The following is a 17,852-nucleotide window of genomic DNA, read 5'->3' as shown; positions in this document are numbered from 1 at the left end:
GCAACTCTTTAGTCTTTGCATATCAAAATCAAACAGTCCGTTTCTGCGTTTCTTTCTTTTCCTTCCACACGTGTCATCATCTTAACCACTGATAACTCAAGCACCTTGTTTTCGATAAACTATTGAGATCTGGACACGTCATATCAACCCCAACAATTTTAAAGTAGGAATAAATAGTAGTTAATTACATTATTTGGCTAATGACAAAACAAAGCCGTTTTTATACGCTAAAACTAATGTCGTGATTCTGATTGATCCTCTTTCTCTCTATATATCTACAAATCCTTTCGATTTTCTCGATTCAGTTTTTTTCTTTTCTTTTGGATTTTCAATGGAGTATTTCTCATCATCATCATCAGTTTTGATAAGCTTAAGGAATAGAGTGAATTCATATTTATCAGAATATGAACCAATACTACTAGTTGTAACTCCACTCACAGCACTCTTAATTGCTTCTACTCTTCACTCATTCTTGAATCATATTCAAAATCAAGGATTCAAATCTGCTTTTATAGGGTTTTTTATGAACTCTATCAAGTAAGTAATCTTTACAAGGATTGGTAATATTCTTCAATTACTTAATTTTGATTTTTTTTCTCTTTAAAGTGTGATTTGATGATTACAGGTTGATTCCATTTGTTAAGAATTACATAGATGCTGAGAAACAAAAGGTAATTTGTTTTTTATTAGTAGTTGTTAATTTTGCTTGTTTCCCATATGATATAGTATTCAATTCATTCATGTGTATGTGAATTTGGAACATTAAATGCAAATTCTAGGGTTCTGTCAGTTAACTCAATTAAGACCTTGTTCCCCCAAAATAGCTAACATGGTGAAATTAGTGTGTGAAATACTAGAGATAAGGTTGTACTGTACTTAGTACTTCGCCTACATATTTTATAGTAGTACATGTTTTGTGCTAGAGACCCCACTTTTTTTGGTTCCAAAAAGAAAAAGAAGAAAATGTTAGGGCGCACGCCACTTGCTAGGTTGTTTTCTGTGGCACATTATAAACCCTTAGATCCCGGCGTTGATCCCAAAAGGTGCACTATAGTGAGGATTGGCAACTGGTGTGCATATAACACTGACTCGAAATTTAGATGAAAGATAATCAAATGTAGTTTTCGATTAGTAATTGTGATTATTTCTACTGATGTAGGTGGTTGATAAGATGCAATCTGGTGGTAAATCTAAAAGAGATGGTTGGCAAACTGAGTTACCAAAGGTTGGATTAGGAGGACATGTAATAGACAAGTTGAGAGAAGAGAAAGAAAAAGATGTGGCTTGGCAAGGGAAATGCTCCGGTACAGTGTATGTTTACTGTTTTACATTTTGATTTATGTAGGTGTCTTGCACGTTGAAGAGTACAAAATACCCACTCTGTAATTTCTCATTATGCTTCATTTTGTGACTTTTGATGAGATTTTTTTTTTGATGCAGATACATTGGTGGAAATGACTCGGAGAGGCATTTTTCTTTGATAAATGAGGCGTATTCAATGTTAGTAGGACATGGTACATTTTATCAATTGTTTTTTCCCTTGAATTTATTTGCTTTTAGCATTTACTTTCAGCTATAGATTTGGCAGTTCTGTGCTTGGGGTGGGGATATTAAATGACAAGCTGCAAGCCTTCATTTTCAGAAATCATTTATCTTCATTTTGTTTGAATTTACATCAAATGGTCAGATAAACACTCTGTTTATGCTGACAAGTATATTTCAAGATATGTATGATGCAATAAATGACCTATACATATATTGGAGCAGATAGCAAGAACCATTTCATCAGACATGCATATTTTTTATTTTCCAATGGATTTACATGTTTCATTAATGGAAATTTATTGAAAGTGAAGCTTAAGGACTTTAATAACCTGGATTTTGTGAATTAGATTATGTCCTTAGTTATCTAAATTTGGTTTTTGCAGCTATTTATATAAAGATGTTCTTTAGTTGGATGTACATGTTAACAGATAGAATTATAGTATGAGGTGCAATTGTAAGAACTTACATACAGATATTCTGTATGGAAAAAAGTAATCTCCTACTTTTTATATTCTCCTAGTTTTCATCGAATTTCTTAGCACACAACATAAAGCTGATATGTTGATTCATACTCAGGTCATATTTTTATATGTTCATTTGTTCAGGTTTGCACATACGAATCCGTTGCATCAAGATGTGTTTCAGAGTGTAGTACGGTTTGAGGCAGAGGTGGTTGCAATGACAGCTGCATTGCTTGGAAGTAAGGAAACGGCTTCGGGAGGACAAATCTGTGGAAATATGACATCAGGAGGGACTGAAAGTATACTACTAGCTGTGAAAACATCACGCGATTACATGAGAACAAAGAAGGGAATAAGGAAACCAGAAATGTGAGTGGCTTCAATACTTTCTATGGTGTTATAATAGAACCTAAGTATGATATTCTGGAGTTTTCATCTGTAGGATAATTCCTGAATCTGCACACTCAGCATATGACAAGGCTGCACAGTATTTTAATATCAAGTTGTGGCGAGTCCCAGTAAACAAAGAGTTTCAAGCAGATGTCAAAGCAATCCGAAGATTTGTTAACAAGAATACTATTTTAGTATGTATTCCTTAAAAGAAATCTTACTTGTCTTTCATTCATATATGTTGTTTTGGTTTGGCATTACTGGCAGAATCTCGAGGCATATTATTATATTTATTTGTGCCATAATTGCAATTTGATAATGTGAATTTTATGTATTCTCAGATTGTTGGATCTGCCCCAGGTTTCCCTCATGGAATAATCGATCCCATTGAAGTATGTAAACTAAATTTTTTTATTAAAAGATTTGAATCTGTTCTATTCATTTCTTGAATGGTTTTATTTATTTCCTTGTTAGATAGATTTCTGCTGCTTATCAACTCAATTTTGCAGGAACTTGGTGAACTGGCATCCAGTATGGGAATTTGTTTGCATGTCGACCTTTGCCTTGGTGGCTTCGTTTTGCCTTTTGCTCGTAAACTTGGGTATGGACACTGTTGTTATTTGTTAATAATGTGTTAGCTTTGTTGTTTTCACATGATAATGATTACTAAGGACTAATCTACTATTCTGCTCTGTCTAGTTAAATTTTATAACCATTTCTTTCCAACTTCCCAAGAGGAAAATAGATTTTGCACTAACCAGCATCCTTTAAGCACATTTGAAACATGCAGTATAAAGTAAACCCCGAATCACTTGTTGAGTCAATGGTTATCCTTTTACAGGTACCCAATTCCCCCCTTCGACTTTTCGGTTGAAGGAGTAACATCAATATCAGTTGATGTCCACAAATATGGGTTGGCTCCTAAGGGAACAAGTACAGTTCTATACAGGAATCATGAAATACGAAAGGTAGTGGCTTACAGAGTTTGATTCCTGTGCTAACCATTTTTTTTCCAGCCTCATTGTGGATTACTAATCTTTTTTTCTCCATGTCTGTAAACTAACTTGCTGATGGATTGGATGCCTTCGTCGGCAGCACCAATTTGTTGCTGGTAAGTGTACTACCTCTCCTTTTGTATGTTTTTGCTGTTTTGGTGAATTGTTATAATCTCTAACTGATCATGATTCTACAATGCGTCCAACCTCTATGTCTTTGCACATTCTTCGTGCTTTAACAAAAAGGCTTAAGCTTAAAACTGTATCTTTTGTGTCAAATTTCCAGAGGCGTCATTTGTATTCCAGAAAATTACACTTACTTAGTCAAACACTTCCCTGAAAACTCACCAGTAAATTTAATGATCTAGTTGTCTTCCGTGATACTGTGGATGTATACCTGCATATTTATTTTAAGTTGTTACTTATTCCACCACTTCTTTGCTGCAGTTACTGAGTGGTCAGGTGGGCTTTATATTTCTCCAACAATAGCAGGGAGCAGGCCTGGGGGTTTGAGTGCCGGGGCTTGGGCAGCAATGATGAGTCTAGGCCTAGAAGGTACTAATTCCACCAGTATTTTCAGCCAAACATTAAAAGTAAACCTTCATATTTTTAATTTAGCGACGTTATTGTGGATAACTAATAAATTAGTACCATTTATTACAGGTTACTTGCAAAACACTAGAGAGATCATGGAAGTGTCTAAGCAAATACAAAAAGGGTAGAAGATATTTCAATTTGAAAAATTCAAATCTATGTACTCTCTAAATTATTAAGCTAGTTTTGTGCTGTATCCAGGATAAAGGAGATTCCTGAGCTATTTATCATTGGAAGGCCAGACATGACAATTGTCGCATTCGGTTCAAATGATTTAGACATATTCGAAGTCAATGATATAATGTCCTCCAATGGCTGGCATTTGAATGCACTGCAGAGACCGAACAGGTAGGGGTTATCTTTTGACGAGATTTGGTAATCATTTTAGAATCAATAGACCATTTTGACTCTAGAGTTCAGAAGGCGTTTTATTTGAATCCCTTAGCACTGCTGTTTTCAGTGGTGTTACTAACCGTCTGATGGAGAGTCAGTGGCATCTCTACCTTCTTCAGTGTCCGTAAAACTCTATGCAGATTGAATCTTTATGAATTCTAACTTTTCCCGCTGACCAGTAAATTTTCTATTGTGTTTGAAACAGCCTGCATATTTGCGTGACTCTTCAGCATGTTTCGGTGGTTGAGGACTTCCTCAGAGTCTTGAAGGAAGCTGTGCAAACGGTAAGTCTGTCTTTGATAGCTAATTTGAGCAGTCTTTAAGTATTTTTCATTCTTAGCAGATCAATACATGTGTCAGATTGCCTTATCTATATATATATTCTTCTTCCTCATTTTTTTCTTTCTTTTTGTGTGGACAATTTTCAGGTTAAAGCAAATCCCGGACCAGTCAAGGGAGGGATGGCTCCGATATATGGTGCAGCAGGGAAAATGCCTGATAGAGGTATGGTTCACGATTTGTTGGTAGATTTTATGGATAGCTCTTGTTGATGTGAGAGCCTCCAGTCAACGTTGTTCTCCTTGCCATTTCTGTTGTATTGAATTTGTCTGAGACACTGGCACACGTATTAATTGTCTGGAGGACCACACGGTTCCTACATATTTAGTTTTACATAACAATGGGAGGAACCTGCAAGTGCAGATCCATGACAATGAGATAATCTTAGCAAACTACTTGTGACTATTATATTGAAAACGTTTGATTTTTGTTTCACCCGACTAATTAACCTTGCTATCCTACCATGCTCGGTGACCAGACAGTTTCAGAAGTACGTTAAATTTGAAATCGACCATCTCCTCCAAAGCACGGTATCTCTGAGTCAAAAGTGATAAAAGAAGGTTAATGTTGACTGTGACACTCTTACCTTCTACAGCGGAAACAGATGTTTCAAATTTGCCCAAAATTTCAGTTTCGAATTATTGTTGCCGACTTGACAGTTTTAGAGCTTCAAGTTATTGGGTTTAAGGGGCAGGCACATAGTGCCTGCAAGAACTTATGACATTTCCAGGAGTAACCGAGTAACTTCTTGTACCTTTACTTTTTTACTAATCTAACAGAATACCCTTTCTGAGGATCAGAAAAGCACCTGTTGACTTGTGACAGTATCTGTTACTGGGGTGCCCATTTTTTCACTAACAACTGTTTTTGTGATTCTTTCGTTCTCTCAACAAATCCATCCGGTAACCATTCAGATCTGAAGTCAGATTTAATATCAAATTCACTTGGTGGTCTTAATACCCATATAAAACATTTCCCACTATTCTCCAAATCCAAAGCTAATTCTATCATTTTTGATGCTCCAATAGTGTTTTGAGAACCAAATGAAATTTATACAACTGAAGATGGTTTGATGGTTGAATCACTTTATACAACTCTCTGTAGAAATCCCAAATTCTTTGCCCGTCCTTAAGTTTGAAACAACACTCTCATTAGTTGTTATGTTCTTCTCATTGGCTAGTAAAAATGGAGGAAGCAAAGGACCAATAGTCCAAAAAACCATATGATTTCTAAGAATTTCCAAAACCAAAACTTCACTTTTACCTTCTTTAGCAAAGACAAATGCTACAAAATTCGCCCAAATCGACCAACCGTTCATAAAGAATGATGGATTATGTGATTAGTGTAAGCTAAAAAGAGTCTTGTCAGGCAATAGAGGAAGTCTTGGCAGGTGCATAGCGCGCAATTTTACTAGTTTTAGATACGTAAATCAAATTCAGTATATATGTTATGTCATGTGTGAACATTTCATTTTCGCGGACTTTAATCGGCTCAGAGTCGGGTCAGTCATTCCGTAGAAATGGTAGCCTTGAGTTGAAACCTGGCTTTGATGAAGAACACTACTAAACTTTAAAAGACTAGCTTATCCAGCACACACATGGCTATATATTGCATCTACCGTTTGTATTTTCCTCGGTTCTCTCAGACATGGCAATATAAAGCCCCACCAAATGGGTGAGAAATTAAAATGTTGTCGCAAACTTTGACATACACGATTTACCAGGAATCAAACTGAGAGCTAATTGATAACTTAGTTCTGTTTTTTGTATCAATAAATTAAAATCTACTTTCACAAAAATTCGTCAACTAACCATACTAGCTTGTTAGCATGACGTATATCAAATTCACAATGAATACAGATCCCCTCCAGTGAAACATATCCCATACACACATGACATAACATATATACTGCTGTAAAAAATTAAACAACGTATACGGCATCAGTATGAACCAAATATTACAGAAAACTAGAAAGCAAGCAAGATAGGCATGACATATACAAACCATAAACCATCGGGATACCAAACTGAATAGAAAATCTCGAAATCAGAAACTATTCAATCAAGGGCTGGTTGAGTGAGAGTCTTTAGGAAGCTCAGGCAATGCTGGTTTTGGTAGAGTTTCTGGAATCTTAGGCAATTCTGGCAGTTTTGGGATTTCAAACTTGGGTAGTTCAGGTTTAGGAAAATCAGCAGGGATCTTGGGGAATTCAAGTTTTGGAAAAGCTGGGATATCAAATTTTGGGAATTCAGGCTTGGGAAATTCCAGCTTTGGCAATTCAGTCTTTGGCAGCTCAGGCTTAGGAAGTTCTGTCTTAGGCAACTCAGGCTTCGGGACTTCAAGCTTCGGCAACTCAGGCTTTGGGACTTCAAGCTTTGGCAACTCGGGCTTTGGGACTTCAAGCTTCGGCAACTCAGGGTTTGGAAGAGTAGGCACGTCGAATTTTGGCAACTCAGGTTTTGGCAGAGTTGGAACGTCAAGCTTTGGCACCTCTGCCTTCTCGGTTAAAGACACCGTTTCAGTCTTTGGAAAAGTTGGGATATCAAGTTTTGGTAATTCAGGCTTGGGAATTTCCAGCTTCGGCAATTCAGTCTTTGGCAACTCAGGGTTGGGAAGTTCAGGCTTAGGGAGTTCTGTCTTGGGCAACTCGGGCTTCGGTAATTCTGGCTTGGGAACTTCCAGCTTTGGCAACTCAGGCTTTGGGACTTCAAGCTTCGGCAACTCAGGCTTTGGGACTTCAAGCTTCGGCAACTCTGGCTTTGGGACTTCAAGCTTTGGCAACTCTGGCTTTGGGATTTCAAGCTTCGGCAACTCAGGCTTTGGAATTGTAGTAGGCACATCGAATTTTGGCAATTCAGGTTTTGGCAGAGTTGGAACTTCAAGCTTTGGCACCTCAGGCTTCTCGGTTAAAGACGCTGTTTCAGTCTTTGGAACTGATGGCAATTCGGGCTTAGGCAGAGAAGGGATTTCAAGTTTAGGAAATGATGGAAACTCGGGCTTTGGAAATGACGGGATGTCAATCTTGGGCAGTGCTGGCAACTCTGGTTTCGGTAGAACCGGAATTTCAAGCTTTGGCAACTGTGGCAATTCTGGCTTTGGAAAGCTTGGGATCTCAGGAAATGGTGGTAGTTCAAATTTAGGTAATGTAGGTTTTGGAATCTCTGGAACAGTTTGTGTCGTCTCCAATAGATAACGACCTGCTTGAACCATCGTCACGTGGTTGCCGCTAATGAGAAACAATGTACTGAACATGATGAACATCAGAGAAAAGATTGAAGTAAGTTGGTTCCCATGAGAAGCCATTGCTGGTGAATGGTGAAATCAAGAAAGCTTTGTATTACTGAGAGAGTGGGTATTGAAAGAAGTTCGTTTGAGAATGAAGGAATGAAAAATTATGTTTGCATGATTCGGTTTTTATAGCTGGAGCCTTGAACGGTAGTGTCACTTATGTTAGATATTGGTAGATGAGAACTGAGACTTGAGATACTTCTAGTTCAATAGTTGTTATATGTGAGATGGCAAGTCAATGAAGTAGGATAGACTTTCTAATTTGTGTATGTTTAATTAGTTCAACTTCTCAACTGTTCTTTACAAACATATATATAGAATAATATTATGAATCCCAAGTTTAGTTTAGAAAATGAGTTCAAACCACACACTTCCAACATATATTTATTTATTTTCTTACCAAGCAACTTTTATTTCATAAGAAGACGCATGTTACATGCAAGTCCAAATAGCTAGACGAAGTAGAAAAAAAATACTATCCCATTTCTGGAAAAGTGTTATTTTCATTTTTTTCATTTAAATCTAAAATAGATCAAATTGAAAATGTAAAAGTAACACTTTTTCAAAAACGGAACGAGTAAAATAATGAAAAATTATTACAGCAGCTCCATCAAACTGAAATAATCTTAGCAAACTTTTGTCACTAGCTTTTCTGAAATTTGGTCGTATAACCGGCTAAGGAAAAATCTTGGGTGTAGTGGACGGAGTAAAATCCGAACTTGGGTGAAAAAACATCCCCAGGAAAAACTTTGGTTTTTCGGACAAAAAGAAATGCCATTAGACCCAAGAAAAATAAAAATAAGAGGGTTATAGAGCCAAGTTTTATTTTGTTGAAAAGGCAGGAAAAACAAAAACAAGCTTCTCAAGTCTCACAGCTCCAGCACCAGATCTACAAGAGAAATACAAAGAAATATATCAGAATATCTATCAAAATAGAGCTGGACTTTATATTGGTGATCATTTTACGACATGCACCTAGAATTTTACACGTAAAAAGGCGATTATTATAGTACTTACATTCTGCGTCTGTCTTGATCCAGTATTCTCCGTTCGCGTATAGAGTGCTGTCCTTTGTCATGGTACCTCGTTTTTGAGTCTGATGACTCCGTGGAGGAAATGAGGATATTTCTTCATCTACCATTGAACGAGCTGCATTCTTGTTGTAACTAAGAGTGATTCCGGTGTTGTTCTCATTCTTGCGGGACATTTGAGAATTTTGTGGAACGGTAGAGCACTCTGGATGAACTTTTCTGCTGAAAATTTGTAATGCCTGGAAAAGGGAAAAAATCAGAAAAGAGAAAACATAAACATGAGTTACCTTACAATATGAACAGTAAACAAACGTAACGTAGTATCTGCTGTAAGATGAACTGAGTGATTTACCTTTTGGAGTCTGTTTTCAGCTGAAACCGGATCAGCAGGAGTACCACTACGGAGCATCAGCCACTTCAAAAACTTCTTTATGGACATATCACTGACCCCTGCAGAATATTTGGTATGATAATTTTCCTTAGAGTAGTTCTCCTTTTCGAGCCTGTTCTTCTGAAACAACTCTCCTAAGGAGGGACGAGGGTTTTTCCTTGCCACTATCGTGCATTCAGTAGGCAAGTCAAAATATCCTTGAAGTGGAGTATGTTTTCTGTCGCCACTGCCATTGTCAGTACTTGCACCGAGTGTCACAGTACTGACATGACCAGTCCTGGCTGACATTGAACCATTCCAGTAGAACCTATCATCCTTCAGCTTATTAATTACGTTGGCGTTTAACACTTTCTCTAACTCCTCATTCGCGAGCTTCAAGTTATTTTGAGATACGTTTTCGAAAGAAAAAGTTGGTGTTTGAGGTTCAATAACAAGTTGATTTTGGTCCAAACCCAGTATTTCAATTGTCAGAAACCCATCGAAACATCCAGAGATGGAAACATCTGCTGAAGAGGACTCGAGTCCTTTGCAAGCGAGGAACTCGTTGTTTTCTTCAACTCTAGAAGAACCCATTCTAGCAAATGCTTCTGCAGGAGATTTTCTTTCTGAGGTTGGTTGTCCTGGGAAAAGGCTTGCATAACAGTAGGTATATATATTTGGTTTTGGATGGTAGTACTGTTGCTGTTCAGGAGTGAGGGCTTTTGCCCCAGACCTGCAAACAAAATACGAATAAGCCAAAGAAGGGTCATTTCCTGCCCTTCTGTGACCTACAAATTATCTTTAGCAACAACAAGACATGCAGTATGGACCAATGCTGCTGATCAGAAGAAAATATCTCTTTCAACAACAAAAGGTGCAGATATTTTTATAATGTGGTAAAAGCAAATGGTGAATTATTTTCTGCGACAGAAGTAATAGAAAAATTCTGGTGCAAATGGTGGATCTCCGTACGTACGTGTTCTTCTATCTATCGCTTATTACCTCTTTAACTAACTAATTAAAGGTCAGTCGACTCGAAACCCAAGCTTTCTCTTTTGTTTTTGTCATGATCAGGTTGTTTTCTCTTCAAATATATTTGATTCTCTAAGGATATGTACTGTATCAACCTTTGTTGTTTTATGTAACTTGATTTTTATCTTGACTGTCTTTATTCGTTAAAGTTGCAGAAGAATTACCACTGTATACTTACTGTTGAAATCAACACTAATTATTTGATTGTGTTAGCTTGCACCATTTTGTCCATTAAATCTGTGTGGTGTAATGCAAATGAATACATGCTTGTCTGAGAGTATGGTTCATATATTCACTAATTTTCGGAGGTGCCGATGTTCTCTTCATGCCAAACTTAAATATTGCACCTCATAAAGTAGTCTTGAGTTACTATATGGAGCACTAATCAAAGTAGCCATTGTTGTTACTCCTTGGTATTTTAATTTTACCATCCGTTTCATTTTTGTCAGTTTAAAAATTGTGCCCAACTTTTGTTTATAATCATATTTCCTTGATAAACTCGAAAATACGTCATTGTATTTTTTATACGAGCAGTCTTAACAGGAGGGGGAAAATGGATTCAAGGAGGAATTTTTTAACTAAGTGTTAATAGGGATTTGTTTTTTGAGTAGGGGAAACTAAATATTATTTTCTTATATATAATAGAATTAACTAAGTGGCATATTCAACCTGGCGAGATTGGGATATATCCGGATTAATTGGGATATATCTAATAAGATAAAATACGGGTTATTATAAAGTAAAACACAACACTCCTTAACCAGTTATTTTTAAAATGTCTAATCTATCCTTGCTTAATTAACACTAATTAGGTTAATTAATTTAGTTAGCTAATTAGTTGAATTAAAATTCTCAAACTAGGTATTATTTGGATTGAACTCATGGATTATGTGCTATAATTTTTGAGGATTCTTTTTTTTTTTGTAACGGAAATGAAACCACGGTGGCCCAACAGGATTGCAAAGTTGTTGAGTGATTTTATATTCAAAATTACAGAAGAAATCAACACTTTCAATTATGAAAGTATGAAAAATCGAAGGTCGACAAAAAAATACCATGCCGACTATAACATACAGAGAAAGGTGTTTAGAAATGCATGATTAGTCGGCAAGGCATTGATTTCATAACCTACCGACTAAACAATAGTCAGCAAGGTATAAGGATGGATACCGTGACGACCCTGTAAATGTTAATTTTAGAGATGAAAAGTCGTCACAATATTCAACCTAGGAAGATAACGACTAATACTAGTCGGCAAGGTCGACAAAAAAATACCATGCCGACTTTTGATTCGTTTTGATTCTTCATTTTTTTTTTTGATTTCATCGTGTATGATTAGAGTTTTGAAGAAAGATTTCGAAAACTTCTTGAATATGTTTTAGTCCGCATGGTTGTTTTATTGTATTAATAGTATGGGCAATTTGGTTTTTTAATATCTTTTAGACACCCTTAACACACTAGTTTGGATGGATTTAAATTTTGTACACCCTAATCTCATCAGGATATTCAATAGTCTTCTAAATGCTATTTAACATTTACATTAAACTTTTAAGTTTTATCCGCGTTGAAGACTCCGTGACCAAAAACTATCTTAAAAACATAAACTATGGAAAAAGGTTGAGTTAAAATTTGGAATGTGATAGTGCCTATTCCTTCGTTCAAAGAGAAAAAAAACCAGGTCAACTATAAACCTTCATGTCAACAATCCATCTCCTAAATGGAGTTTTCTTGGTTGACAAAATTGGAGAATCTTTTTCCTTCCACAAGACAAATGATAAAGATATATTTACTTGCTGTTTGTAATTTAATGATCAAGGGTTTCGATGGTAACGGATGATCTCTAGTACAGATTCATCTTTGGTATTAGAAACGAAAGTTTCATGCCACTAAGTTAATAGTTTTAATCGTATGAAACTTTCAAATTTATTTCCACCCCACGTGCCATCCCTCCTTTTTTTGTTTTTTAAAACAGAAAATTTACTAGATTACCGCGCACGGTGGGGGCCGACCGAAAATCTGATCAAAATTCTTCTGGATTCAATTTTTACGGAATTCTTTGACTTTGCAGCGGAAAATCCAATTAGGAACACATATATGCGTTACTAATTTTTTTTGTCTTATATCACACTTTTTCTGCACCACATTTTTTCAACTTTTTGGTTTCATTTGAAGCAATTGAAGGTAAAATTGGTAGGATTCACTCGATTTTATGGAGTTGAAATATAAATGGGGACCCCAATCATTATTATCAAACCAATTTTGGAATAGGACGATGAACTTCGATCCAATTTGGTCGAATCGAATGAAATTGTACAAAACTGTGGCAAATTAGATTAGGCCACGGTTTTTTCAAGTATTTTAGGTCGAAATAATTAACAATCAACTTGCGCTTTGATCGATTTGATGGTGCTTATTAGTAGTTGGGTATTATAACTCTTTGATTATCAAATCAATTTTGGAAAAATACGATGATTTCATGATCAATTGAAAAAAAGTGTTGCCTCCAATTGCATTTTTGGCCTCCATTGTCATCACATAGAAGGACTCCCTTCGGTCGTCCAATTAAATGAAAAGAGTTTTAAACAAAAAAAATAAAGAAAAATTCACGAGTTGCTCTAACAACATCTTTGATGGAGACCAAACTTCCCACTACATCGAGGATCGGGCGGACTTATGAGTCAACTCAGTAACATATTTTTTGCTTTCATTTTCATGTTTTTTCTTAATTTCATCTAATTTGCTTGTTCTGATTCATACCATGTTATCTTATTTATATTCTTAATCTCTTTTTCTATCTTTGGTGCTCTTCTTTAACTGATTTACTTGCATATTTTCATTTTAAACCATTTTTTATGAAGTTCATAGCTAACTAAATTCGTTTTCCTTTTTAATGCGTTTGCTTATTGATTTTTCTCTAATGGCTTTTTCCTCTTTTGTTGTTGTGATCATAGCGTTTGCTAAGTATGTCTATAAGCTTTTGCTCATGGTGTTTTTCCTAAAGAAGTCTCAAAGCCGGTTCAACTCTTTCAAAATCGGTAGTATCCCATCCCGCTCAATAGCCAATTCAAAAAACTCAAATTCCATAAAGTCAGCTTCATGCAGTTAATTTGTTTCCTGATTTTACTGCTTCCGTTTCAATGCCACCTATAATGTTTCCCAAAATATGATTAATATTGGAAAATATTGTTTCCATATTATTAGGCTTGAAAATTATCTACAGTTACCCAATAGCTATCTTCTCGATCAATTATACTCTCAATACCCTAATAGTTGTCACATAAATCTCTCCGACATTGATTTTTTTTCCTTTCCGCAATAAAAAACTCAAAACTCACTTTTCACATCCTTGCATCCATCTTCGTGTTTTCGTATATCTAATCTAAAGTGTACTATAATGGAAGGAAGTAATTCTAGTCATGTCGGAGATTTGGTAAATAAGTTCAAGCAAGCTACTCAGGATCTGGGAAATACTAATGAAGTGGTGGTCATCAAGAGCAGTAACAATGAAGAGGGGACTGATTCTAATTGGGAGGCTAGTGTCATTGGAAAAATCATCTCTGAAGGGAGAATGAATTATGATACAGTAGAAAAATACATCACCTTCACCTAGCCATTCCTTACTCTGGAAAATTTAAGAATTATTGAAGTTGAACCTAATATCATGATTTTCAAGTTTAATCAATGGGAACTCCTAAACAAAGTCATAGATGAAAGGCCTTGGAGCATCAACAAGCATCTCCTGGTAGTCCATGACTACATTCCTAGAATGATTTATACTGAGAAACATTGGGGTTTCAACAATTTTGGATATAACTCAAGTATTTACTACCTGAACACATGAACGTCATCTGTCACAAAAATATGACAAGTTATAGGGAAAGTGATTGCCATTGAACCTAAGAATGCAATTCTTATTGGTATTGATCCTGTGAAGTTTTGTGTTAATGTGGATCTTGCAATGCCATTAAGAAGAGGAGTTAAATGTACCACCAATTCTGGACTTACTAAATGGAAAAAATTCTTCTATGAGCGTCAACCAAGTAGCCTCTGCACTGAGTGCTATGTTATTAATCATTCTAAAGGTGCCTGTAAAGATGCTGCTATTTTTCTTAACAAAGCACATGAGAAACCTTATTTTGTAGGCGACATTAATAACATTCGGAAAAATATCATTGTTGTTTCATCAAGCTCTGTTCCTGCTGTGAGGAAGAATCAGAAAAAGTATGCCAAGTCAGTTGTTTTTGTTCCTCCCAAAGATGGTGAAGTGATCAACTTAGATCTTCTACTCAAAGAAGATGGTGTTATTGCTGATGAGGAAACTAGATTAGGCAAACGTCATACGGGTGACAAGGCAGCCAATGAAATTCCTTCTTTACCTGAGATTTCTTCTCAAAACACCATGTTGAATCCAAATCCACCCTTTGAGACTACACAAGTGATCACGGCTGGAGATGGTCAATCTGCTTATGCTAACAAGGGGAATCAGGTATTTATTTTTTTCAGACATCACTTAATTTTTAATACAATCTAGTCATTTTTGTTTGTCATTAATATTAATCATCTGCTCTTATTCTTATGTTTTGACTTTTATTGCTTTTAACTCTCTTTTTAGACATTTTAACTGTTTCGTTAAATTCTCTTTTGTATTAGTCTCTCGTAACATTAAATTCTCATGCATACTAGATCATAATCTGCACATAAGAATTTTCAAATTTAGCTTTATTTTCATCCTTTTTGCTAATTCTTGTATCATGAAAGTCATATCGTGGAATGTTCAAGGGTTTAACAATCCAACCACTAGAGACAACCTTAGAAATATTATTAGGACCCAAGATCCTTTTTTTTTTGAGACTAAGTTATATGAAGATAAAATGACAACCCTTTTAGCTCCCTTTAGATATCCCAATATTAAATATATTCAACCAGTAGGTCTATCTGGTGGTCTGATACTTATGTGGAAAAAATGGTTTTGTGTGTGATATTGTTAGCTGTGATAACAACATGATACATGCATCTGTTCAAAGTGATCCAAGCCAGCCAGAGTGGTTATTGTCATGTATGTATGGTTACTGTAATTATGCTAAGAAGAAGACACAATGGGAATTCATTAAAGAGATTGGTCTTAATATTACTCAGCCTTGGGTTCTTCTTGGAGATCTTAATTTTAGTCTTCTTGATAATTCCTCTCCAGTCTCCTCTTTAAGTGATGGTTTAGTTCAATCTATTCTTCAAGAAGTTGGTCTAGAAGACTTGGGCTTCATAGGAAGGGAACATACTTGGTCTAGCAATAATACTGGTACAGGGAAGAAAAGGTCAAGAATAGACATGGATTTAGTTAATTCTGAATGGAATTCTGTCTTAAATGATTCTAAACTTCTTCATCTCAATCAACTTGGTAGTGATCATTGCCCAATTATGTTGGTTACTGACTGTTCTCAACAAGCCTTTCAAGTTCTTTCTGTCATGGCTGCATGATAAGACATGTGAAATGGAGATAGCTAAAGCTTGGGAAAAATCAGTTCAAGGCTCTCCAGGTTTCAGTCAAGTCAAAAACTTCAGTTCACAAGAATTGCTTTATCTAGATGGAATAAAAAACATTTTGGGGATATTAATCAGAATGTAGATTCTCTTCAGCAACAAATGTCTGAAATACAAGCTCTTCCTTTTTCTCAATAAAATAATTCAAAGGATAATGAGGTTAGAATGAAATTGGATAAGTGGCATCAAATCCAGCATGAGTTCAATAAACAAAAGTCCAGGGATAACTTTGTTAAAGACGTGAATTATAATACTAAATACTTTCATACTTTAACAAAGATGAAAAGAGAAAGGAATAATATTGATTCTTTAAAAGATTCAGAACGAAATTGGCTTCGCTCTAGAGAAGATATTTTGCTTCACTTCTCACCGATCATTACAACTATTGAGGAACAACATTACTTAAATATTCCAACTATCATTACATAATTCTTTTACCTCCTACTAATGAAGAAATTCTTAAAATCTTAGAGTATGGAGAGTTGGTCTGCTCCAGGTCCTGAAGGTTTTCAAGCAGGTTTCTACAAGTCTCAATGGAATATTGTAGGTAATGATGTCTATGACATGGTTAAGAATTTCTTTTCAACTAAGTTTTTACCTACACAGATTAATAAAACTTATATCTCCTTAATACCTAAAAAGAACAAACCATTTACTCCCTCTGATTTCAGACATATAGGTCTTTGCAATACCTCATATAAAATTATCTCCAAGATCCTAGTATTTATATCTCCATTTCAAGCTGCATATGTTTCAGGAAGAATGATCAATGATAATACCATTATAGCTCATGAGTTAATACATTCTATGAAAAGAAAGGAGGGTGAAGGAGGTTGGTTAGCACCCAAGCTTGACATGTCAAAAGCTTTTGACAGGCTCGAATGGCAATTTCTTATTAAAGTTCTTCAAAGTTTTGGGTTTTGTGAGGAATGGTGTCAGCTAATACAACAATATATCATCACTACTACCTTGTCAGTTCTTCTAAATGGTTCCCTTGTGATGAATTCTATCCTTCTAGAGGAATTATACAAGGAGATCCCCTATCTCCTTATCTCTTTATTCTTACAATGGAGTGGTTCTCTAGAACACTATGTGTAGCACATGAATCAAAGGCAGTTAAAGGAATAACAACTGCAAGAGGTGCTCCACCTATTAGTCATCTACTTTTTGCAGATGATTGTCTCATTTTCACTCATGCTAATTTAACCAGTGTGAATAATCTTCTTCAAATATTGCATGATTTTAGTTCACAATCTGGTCAGGTCATTAATTTTGACAAATCTTCAGTTTTCTACAGTAACAATTTGGATCCATCTGTGTGCAACACTCTCAGCAATATTTTGGGAGTTAATTCTATGAAGGAAAATGAGAAATATTTTTTTAGGATCACCTCTTATTATTGTAGGTTTAAGGTCAAGTCCTTTGAAGAAATCCAGTTTGCTTTTGAAAGAAGACTTGAAAACTGGAAAGGTATCAATCTTCATCAAGCTGGCATAACAACAATGGTGAAAGAAGTTCTTAATGCTGTTCCTATGTATCAAATGAGTACTTTCAAAATACCTAATAAGCTTCTCATGAAACTTGATTTAATACATAGGAAATTCTGGTGGGGTATAAGTCTAATAAAGGTTTGAACTTAATTGCTTGGCAGAATATGTGCTTATCTAAAGACTTGGGTGGACTAGCATTTAGAGATTTGGAAATGCTTAATCATGATCTTCTTACCAAGTTAGCTTGGAGAATTTGTCAGCAATCTAATCATTTGCTTACTAAAATTCTTAAGGCTAAATATTTTTATAAAGGAAAAGTTTCTACATTTGTCAGAAGTGGGAAAGAATACTTTTTGGACTTGGAAAGGCATTGATCTTGGACTGTC

The 17,852-nt window shown here is 35.6% G+C and overlaps 3 protein-coding genes across 4 annotated transcripts; 1 reads left to right on the top strand and 2 right to left on the bottom strand.

The window, feature by feature from the left end:
* Positions 1 to 208: 208 nt before the first annotated feature.
* Positions 209 to 5,157, top strand: LOC113281020 (sphingosine-1-phosphate lyase-like). Of its 2 annotated transcripts, XM_026529650.1 has the most exons (15): positions 209 to 537; positions 626 to 671; positions 1,160 to 1,311; positions 1,441 to 1,500; positions 2,151 to 2,375; positions 2,449 to 2,590; positions 2,738 to 2,788; positions 2,906 to 2,997; positions 3,238 to 3,364; positions 3,492 to 3,507; positions 3,839 to 3,946; positions 4,055 to 4,109; positions 4,187 to 4,333; positions 4,584 to 4,662; positions 4,807 to 5,157. In XM_026529650.1, exons 1-15 carry the CDS (start codon positions 332 to 334, stop codon positions 4,927 to 4,929), a joined length of 1,629 nt encoding a protein of 542 aa, XP_026385435.1. In that variant the 5' UTR covers positions 209 to 331; the 3' UTR covers positions 4,930 to 5,157. The 2 variants fall into 2 exon arrangements, with proteins under 2 accessions (XP_026385435.1, XP_026385436.1); XM_026529651.1 differs by lacking the exons at positions 209 to 537; positions 626 to 671 and having other exon boundaries at positions 1,164 to 1,304.
* A 1,299-nt stretch (positions 5,158 to 6,456) lies between these two features.
* On the bottom strand, positions 6,457 to 8,229 carry LOC113281021 (protein PELPK1-like). The gene has a single exon (XM_026529653.1). The coding sequence runs from the start codon at positions 8,018 to 8,020 to the stop codon at positions 6,779 to 6,781; it is 1,242 nt and encodes a 413-aa protein (XP_026385438.1). The 5' UTR covers positions 8,021 to 8,229; the 3' UTR covers positions 6,457 to 6,778.
* Positions 8,230 to 8,874: 645 nt separating this feature from the next.
* Positions 8,875 to 10,952, bottom strand: LOC113278786 (protein LAZY 1-like). The gene is made up of 4 exons (XM_026527535.1): positions 10,948 to 10,952; positions 9,389 to 10,139; positions 9,023 to 9,275; positions 8,875 to 8,894 (listed from the first exon to the last, which is right to left on the bottom strand). The coding sequence occupies exons 1-4, from the start codon at positions 10,950 to 10,952 to the stop codon at positions 8,875 to 8,877; spliced, it is 1,029 nt and encodes a 342-aa protein (XP_026383320.1).
* Positions 10,953 to 17,852: the final 6,900 nt, after the last annotated feature.

Source organism: Papaver somniferum, chromosome 5 (genome assembly GCF_003573695.1).
Source record: "Papaver somniferum cultivar HN1 chromosome 5, ASM357369v1, whole genome shotgun sequence".
Taxonomy (NCBI): Eukaryota; Viridiplantae; Streptophyta; class Magnoliopsida; order Ranunculales; family Papaveraceae; genus Papaver; species Papaver somniferum.
The sequence above is the reverse complement of the archived record's forward strand: the minus strand, read 5'-3'. Positions and strand labels throughout refer to the sequence as shown.

Bases quoted from the DNA above. Each gene is read 5' to 3' on its own strand.
- LOC113278786 (XM_026527535.1), bottom strand. The intron at 9,276-9,388 runs GTAAATCACTCA...TCCCTTTTCCAG, and splicing joins CTGAAAACAGACTCCAAAAG to GCATTACAAATTTTCAGCAG. The intron at 8,895-9,022 runs GTAAGTACTATA...TTTCTCTTGTAG, and splicing joins GATCAAGACAGACGCAGAAT to ATCTGGTGCTGGAGCTGTGA.
- LOC113281020 (XM_026529650.1), top strand. From the start codon at position 332: ATGGAGTATTTCTCATCATCATCATCAGTTTTGATAAGCTTAAGGAAT. The intron at 672-1,159 runs GTAATTTGTTTT...CTACTGATGTAG, and splicing joins TAGATGCTGAGAAACAAAAG to GTGGTTGATAAGATGCAATC. The intron at 1,312-1,440 runs GTATGTTTACTG...TTTTTGATGCAG, and splicing joins GGGAAATGCTCCGGTACAGT to ATACATTGGTGGAAATGACT.
- LOC113281021 (XM_026529653.1), bottom strand. From the start codon at position 8,020: ATGGCTTCTCATGGGAACCAACTTACTTCAATCTTTTCTCTGATGTTC.